Below are 7,518 nucleotides of genomic sequence, written 5' to 3'. Positions count from 1 at the left end.
TTCCTCTCTGAACTTGTATTCACTTTGTTTAGGTTCAATTGGAGTTCAGTAGGAGTCCAGTAGGAGTCCAGTAGGAGTCCAGTAGGAGTCCAGTAGGAGTCCAATAGGAGTCCAGTAGGAGGGGAATGTGAAAATGCTTTTTTGGAAAGAATGTTGAAATCCAGTAGGAATCCGGGAGTCCAGTAGGAGTCCGGTAGGAATAGGTGGAGGAGTGATAAGTATTGGAACAATCTCGAGATGTTTCCACAGGTCGAGATGTTTCCGCAGGTCGGCAATTCCAATAAGACGCAGGAACGGCACTCATTGGCCGAGTTAAATCAGGGTCGGAAGCGCTTGCGACACCTTTCGAGGACTTTGTTTTTTTGGCCAGACTTTTCGAAACCTTCGTGTGCTCCCTGGGTTCAATGGTACGGGGCTGCGGCAAAGCGCTCGAGCCTTCTAGGTTTGTGGCCTCCAAGTTCCCACGTCGACTCCAAGCAATTTCGAGATGTCCACGGTATCTGGGTCAATAAGATTAGAGGCCATCCCCCTACATAGTCGAAGATCAATATACGTTATAAATTGATAATCCTTATATTACTAACCTAAGGAGCGTTGTCAAAGCATGAAGTAATTTCTTGATGTCCGCTTGACTGTGCTCGATGACGCATTGCAGCAAATGATTGCCAGTGACGATGGTAGCAGCCTGGTTGGCCACAGGATCCCGAGGAATGATTACCCCGATCACGTCCAAGTCCGCCCTTCCCAACGCCGTTGCCTATGAAATCAGAATATCAGAGAAAGTTGCTGCAGATAAAGTCTTAAAACTCACCAAGTCTTGAACTTGATTAAGAGCCGATTTCGTCATCTTGAATTCGTTCTGCTCAACCTCCGGCCTAGCCTCTGCCAACTCTACGAGCATATTCTGCTGATAGTCCGCCAGCTCGTCCTCTGAAAGGTTCTCCGTGAGGATCTTGTACATCTGTGAGGCCTGGGTAGACCACGGGCGACCGGCAGCTAAAAATATTCCATGAATCCTCATAATCGGGACAAAAGATAAAAGACGTACTCTGTTGGGGATTGTAACTCTGTTGACGCAAGTACATCTGCCATACGTCCCACCAGGATGGCTCACGAGAAAGGGAGATATTGAAACACCCTTTTCATAGGACAGACTCGGCTGTACGGCCCATGTTCTTGCAGTATTCCACGATAGTGTCTGCAAGCTCCTTGACTTGATCCATTTCGCGAGCTGAGTAAGGGCCGTGCTTATCCTTCGGCGCAGGATTTGAACGTTTCTTTCCCAGTGCCTTTGCGCTAGCGACAGGGCGTGCATGAGGACTTTGGCCTGCACCCTCCACACCTGATCCCTCAGTGTCTCCTGAAGGCGTCCGTGAAGGTGGCTTACTCTTCACCAGACGACGTAAAGTCTGTGTGAACTCCTCTCCTTCATTGCGTGCCTCGATATTGTCTGGTGATGGTCTTTCGGCAGGTCGTTTGCCCTTCACCAAACGATGCCGAACGTGACTGCCCGTCCCCCTGGATCTGTCACCCTGTGGAGAACGGTTCTTCAATGGCTTTTTCTCCTTAATTCGACGACGCCAATCCTGCTCATCTACTTCCTTCATGATCAACTCGTCATCGGCCTCCTCCTCCTCAGTGTTCATTTCGTCGTGGCCGATTCCCCGAGTCTTTTGAGCATGTTGAAGTTGAAGCTTTTCAGCCTTCCTGGACTGGCTGTAGTCACTTGGAGTCAACGAAGACTCTATATATACGTGACCTTGGTCCTCCATCTGCGAGTTGGCCTCCGCATCAGGCTCGTCGTCCGGTATGCACTGCACCTGAGGGCGTTGTTTGGCATGGAAGATGAGGGCAGGCTGGCCCCTGCCTTGGCTTGACTCTGCATCCTGGCCGCCTTCTGCTTCGTGACCTGCCTCTGCTTCGTGCTCTGGCTTATCTTCGTTGCCTGGCTCTCCTTCGTCTCCGTCGCCTGACTCTGCTCCAACGCCTGACTCTGGTTCGGAGGTACGTCGGGCCTATTGCGTAAAGTGTAGAGACCATACGAACGAGACACAGCCTGAGTGGGGCCAGAAATGGGTGAAGAGGGCAGAAAACCTGACGAATCATCCCTGTAACATTTTCAGCAAGCACCCTAACTTAAATCAGTCTCAGATACGTACGTCGGAATGAGAGTGGAATTGATTGAAAACGGGCCCGCTGCTGGCGGGGAAACTCTTGCAGATGCAGCACTACAAGTCATGTTGAACAAGATGGAAATTCTCGTTTCATACACACTCACATCAACGTGGCCTGGACAGACAATGGCAGGCCAAAGCCAATCGACCCAGACATTCCCCTGAGCCTGAATATCAATGTCGTCAACATCTGAACTCGTGACCAGCACTCACCTGCCCCCCTTACTGTCTGCATGATGTACAGCTGTGGAGTTCAAGAACGTAGTCCTATTTTTGGGATCTCTGTTATAGAACAAGTCATCAGCCGCTACGGCCAGTTTATCCATGACTCTGTTGGCATTATCGTCAGTTATACATCCGACTAGTATCAATGTCCTAGCAACCAACCGATTGCCACGAGAGATAAGGTTCTGGGTGGGTGTTGCGTCTGGATCAGCCATATCAAGGACCCTATATAGATGTAAGAGAAATATTGGAGATGCGGAAGCAGCGAACAAGGAGTTAACGCTGAACCTGAGTGAAACGACAGGGAGTCAAATTTCACCCAGATGAGGACTCTCCGCGACAAGGAGTCAAGCAAAGAGCCCTGAGCAAGGGAAAGGAACGCACACTTGCTTGACGCCGTACGTGCGGTATGACTTCGTCTGGGTGAGCTTGACCACGGCGGAGTTGGGCTTTATCTCAGATGGCGCATCCTTCTCTCCCATGCCGGGCTTGGAGTTACTGAGATCCAAGTTCATCAATCTAGGATAATAGATTTCAGTGAAAAAATGTCAGGAAATAAGTATGAGAGCAATACCGATTAATGTCGGTGCTTGGCAGTGCTGTCAATTGACTGGCCGCATCCGTGGAACGTCCCAGAGACTGACTGGGTTCAATGTCGACCAGGGGCTCGTTGCCATCCTCCATCCCAATGAACCTGAAGTTCAGGATGAGTCTCACCCCCGTCAATCACTGCCAAGACCTCACCTGTTGATGTCCACCATTGGCGCGGACACATTGGGATCAGACTCACTAACCGGAATTTTCTTGACGGCCTTGGGATTATTTCTACACCCAAGCATTAGTGACTTTTTTTCCCTTTAGCGGCAAACGTACTTTTTGGCCCGACTGGGCCGGGAAGGTGCTGGAGTAGGTGGGTCGTTGACGGTGGTGTTGACTACAGGATCAACGATCTTCCTGGCTCGGCTACGGGTAGGAGGACCTGACGCCAGAGTGGGTGCGGACTTGCCAATGACGTTACCGCCAGTATCAGCATCTGTCGCACTAAATTTACTTTGAGGTGAAAGGCCTCAACACAAAGGGTGATAAATCACCTCTCGTTGTCTGTACTCTGGGCCGCCTTCCCCGCTCCCTTCTGCAAATTTTTTCAACATCGTGGCTACCGGTGACAGAGGAGTGTCTTACCTTAGTGGAAGCCTTACCTCTGCCCACTGGGGGTAGAAGAACGACGGGCTGCAACTTACGAGGGCGAAGTTGTCGAGGTTCTGACATTTTTGTTGTGAAATTTAGTTTTTTCATTTGTTCCAAAAAAATTGGAGGGCTTTTTGAGTGGGTTGGGTCAGCAATGCGTCCCACTTGTGTTTCTATATACTCTCACTTCCACGCGAGCCCAGGGACACGCTAACCCAAAGGGATTTTCCGTGGCATTGTGGCATGTTTGGGCGTCAGGGTAAGGGCGATGTAATATAGATACCCCCGAGATGAGGTCATTGTCGAGGGTTTCCAGAGACTCCAACCGGTTACTGCGAGGTCTGATGTTACTGACTGCGCTGGTCAGAGGGGTTGCATGTGGGAAATGCTGTTGCTGTCCCACTCTGGAGAGAGAGAGGCGAGAGCAGAGGGTCTACGCCTTCAGACTTCAGGCACGAGGTGGATTGGTATGAAGAAGATGATGTGGGATCGGTGCTGTCCAGCGAGTCTGTGCCAGATAATATATGAGAGAGGCACTGCGCAGATAAAATGGGAGAGAGACATGAGGATGATGATGACGCGGCATGTGTGACGTGAAAAGCGTCGGTTGGTGGCAAGGCCAGGGTCGACGTAGGTTGCATGGGGGGAGGCGAGAGTGGTGCCTGCGATTTGAGCGCTGTGTGATGCATGACCAACGGGGAGTCGAGGAGACCGCCATAACAAGTGGTTGAGGGGAATGACACGAGACCGCAAGCTGGTTCGTCTGGCTTGGGGAGACTCCAAACGTACGCCGAAGACGGCGAAGTTGATTCTCCCGCAGGAAGCGCAACGGGGCTTGAGATGTTCCGAATGGACGTGATTGAAGATTCCGTTTGGACGTGATTCTGTTTGGACGTGACTCCGAATGGACGTGATTATCCGTCTGCAAAGTCTGGTGAATTAGCTGAAAGTTATGGAGACAAATGAAGCTTACAGTCGCACACCGTCGTTCCTTGTCCGCGATGCTGACCCACGCAGCGTGAGGCAGTAACCACGTTCGTAGGCAATATTTACAGCAAGGCCCCCTCGTTGTACACTGAGAGTGGCAATTAGCACGAGAGATGAAGTTTAAAAAGAAGGAACCTACCCAACGCACAAGTTACTGAATACCAGCGCATACAGCGCTTACTGGCCAGCGTTGTTGGGTCAAGAGATAATGACCCCGTACGTTTGCACAAATCTATATGAAGCGTTGTCAGTGGTCTTCATTATTCGTCATTGCCATGACACATACCAAATCCAATTACGGTTCCCATATTCTAGGTGAGCCTCGTTATACTAATGGAGAGGAGACAAGGTGTCGCAGACTGAATCAGAGGGCGTATGGATTTTAACGTGAGGTCCAACTGTGTGAAATGTAAGGCACATCGAAATCTTTCAAGTTCCACGTCGAAACATACCATGAATAGGTCCGGCTAAATTGTAATCCGGAATCTACGCCAGCGAAAGAGGCTCGGGACTAACCAGGACTGACGATGGGCCGCGTTGATCTGACGACAGTAAGGAAACGACACGGGAAATCTGATAGAAACAATGAGCAGTGTGTTCAAGCATACCCTCTGAGTGAAAAGCAGCGACAAAGAGTCTAACCGCCAGAAGGAGAGGCCGACAGGGAGTCAAAGCCTTCGCAACGAGGACGACAAGGAGTCGAGTCCAGGTGCGCCAGAAGGTTGACAAGGAGAGAAGATAGCGTTACTCACGTTTAAGAGGACCAGCCGTCCATGGAATTTGGCAACGAGACGGCACGGGATTGGCACCCTTCATTCTGTTAGAACCAGTCAGTATTTGGTTCCAACCAGACCTTTGAGAGAACAGCGGCGACAAAGAGTCAAACCGCCGGAACGTTGAAGGGCCGACAGGTAGTCAAGGCCATCGCAACGAGGACGACAAGGAGTCGAATCCAGGTGCGCTTGAAGGTAGGCAAGGGGAGAAGAGGGTGTTACTCACGTTTAAGAAGACGACTTCGTCCACGGTGAAGAAAGGACGCAAGGGAATGCAGTGGAAAAGTGTCGGAGAAAGAGTGGAGTTAAAGTGGAGATAACACGACTCGGATCAGATTTTGATTAGATTCAAGATCTAGATGTAACGCTTCCAGACTCGGAGGTTTTTCCACTTACTTGTGCTCCTCGTCGTCCACTGCTTCACCGGCGTGGTGTTCGCTACTGAATACAGCTAGTACAATGTCAGCGGCCTTCACGATTGCGGTCTACTACATACTACAAGTTTCGTAGGTACAATTGTAAGGCGTCTGATGTACACGTGATACCATTGAACAACGTGATTGTTGTTGGGATCAATTCTATTCTATTCCGTTCCGTTACATTTCCACTCCTCTTCCTCATCCACGATAGGGTGTGCGCCAAACCAAGACGTGCCTCAAAACAGTGAGTCTTCCGTTGCATGTTACCTATCCTTCCGGGAACTTGACTCCTTGTCGTTCCATGGGTTTGGGTGAATTTTGACTCCTTGTCGATCCACCTTCAACCCACCTTCCTCACAAGTGGCTACCACCTTTATCATAAAACCAAGGCACTTGCCTGTAGAGCTGTGTGTATAAGTCCACAAGTTTTATGAAAGGCCTTTCATAGGTGTGTCCTGTGTCTTTCTTTCTCATAAAGGCTATGTTCTTTTCATAAAATGTAGGCAAAGACCACAGGACCCTTTCATAACATTTCTTAGGAGCTTTCATAATTATTATCATGCGCTTTCTATGAATATTTCATTGAAGCTGTTCAGTTCTTTCATTGTACTTTTCATAATTAAACCTGTGTGCTTTCAATAGGTATTTCATTCACTGGGTTAGGTGTATTCATTGCCTTTTTCATAATTAATGGTGTGCACTTTCATTGAATATTTCATTAGGAATTTTCGGTGCTTTCATTGCTTTTTTCATAATCAATCCAGTGTAATTTCAATAAATATTTCATTGACTATGTCAGGTGTATTCATTGCCTCTATCATATTTAATGGTGTGCGCTTTCATTGAATATTTCATTAGGAATATTGGATGTTTTCATTGTACTTTTCATAAGTAATGTTGTGTGATTTCAATAAATATTTCATTCTCTAGGTCAGGTGTATTCATTGCCTCTTTCATAATTAATGCTGTGTGCTTTCATTGTATATTTCATTAGGAATTTCAACCATTTTCATTCCCCTTTCATTAATTAATGCTGTGCACTTTCATTAAATATTTCATTATCAATTCTGGGTGCATTCATTGTGCATTTCAATAAATATTTCATTGGCTAGGTTATATGCATCCATTGCTTCTTTCATAATTAATGATGTGCACTTTGATTGAATGTTCCACAGCTTTCATTGGGATTTTTCATTGAGTATCTCTCAATATTTCATTCCAATTTCATATCTACCCCCAGGGCTATCATTATGATTTTTCATTATATTCCATGATAGCAATAAAATAGCTATTATGGTCCGCATTGGGAGGGTGGTCACATGACCAATTTCCAAAAATGGTAAAAAAACAAAAGTTGTAGCTCTTCACCATAGCTTCCTGAATCAGTTGGAATTATGTCCTAAAGTGCTTTCATTGTGGAGATATGAGGTAAAATGTTTTCAAAAGTGGCATGTTTTTTTTTTTTTTTTTTTTTGCATTTTTCTACATGAAAAGAACACTAAACAACATGATTTCAACAGATTTAGAAAGCTAAGAGAAGGGGCTACAACTATTGTATCATGGGAAATTTCACCCAAAAAGGAAGGTACATGCCCTAAAAGGGTAATTGACACTGACAGACTACAAAAGATTGCTGATATACTACAAAAGTCAGTTATAGCCTACAAAGTTTATTTATAGACTACAAAAGTCGGACATAGACCACAAAGGTCAGACAAAGACTATAAAATTAGTAGTGTCTGCTTTTCCCAT

The 7,518-nt window shown here is 47.1% G+C and overlaps 1 protein-coding gene across 1 annotated transcript; it reads right to left on the bottom strand.

Annotated features, from left to right (window-relative positions):
- Positions 1 to 438: 438 nt before the first annotated feature.
- Positions 439 to 6,028, bottom strand: LACBIDRAFT_326617 (uncharacterized protein; the record flags this gene model as incomplete). Its single annotated transcript, XM_001880248.1, has 25 exons — positions 439 to 529; positions 585 to 757; positions 812 to 996; positions 1,049 to 1,138; positions 1,166 to 2,015; positions 2,160 to 2,228; positions 2,279 to 2,364; positions 2,388 to 2,399; positions 2,530 to 2,624; positions 2,784 to 2,918; positions 2,974 to 3,093; positions 3,144 to 3,224; positions 3,273 to 3,440; positions 3,491 to 3,531; positions 3,582 to 3,629; positions 3,775 to 3,941; positions 3,991 to 4,354; positions 4,377 to 4,509; positions 4,561 to 4,651; positions 4,756 to 4,806; positions 5,027 to 5,060; positions 5,091 to 5,185; positions 5,327 to 5,391; positions 5,744 to 5,832; positions 5,948 to 6,028. 25 exons carry the CDS (start codon positions 6,026 to 6,028, stop codon positions 439 to 441), a joined length of 3,414 nt encoding a protein of 1,137 aa, XP_001880283.1.
- Between the last annotated feature and the right edge of the window lie 1,490 nt (positions 6,029 to 7,518).

The sequence above is a fragment of the Laccaria bicolor genome, genomic scaffold, assembly GCF_000143565.1.
Source record: "Laccaria bicolor S238N-H82 LACBIscaffold_10 genomic scaffold, whole genome shotgun sequence".
Taxonomy (NCBI): Eukaryota; Fungi; Basidiomycota; class Agaricomycetes; order Agaricales; family Hydnangiaceae; genus Laccaria; species Laccaria bicolor.
The sequence above is the reverse complement of the archived record's forward strand: the minus strand, read 5'-3'. Positions and strand labels throughout refer to the sequence as shown.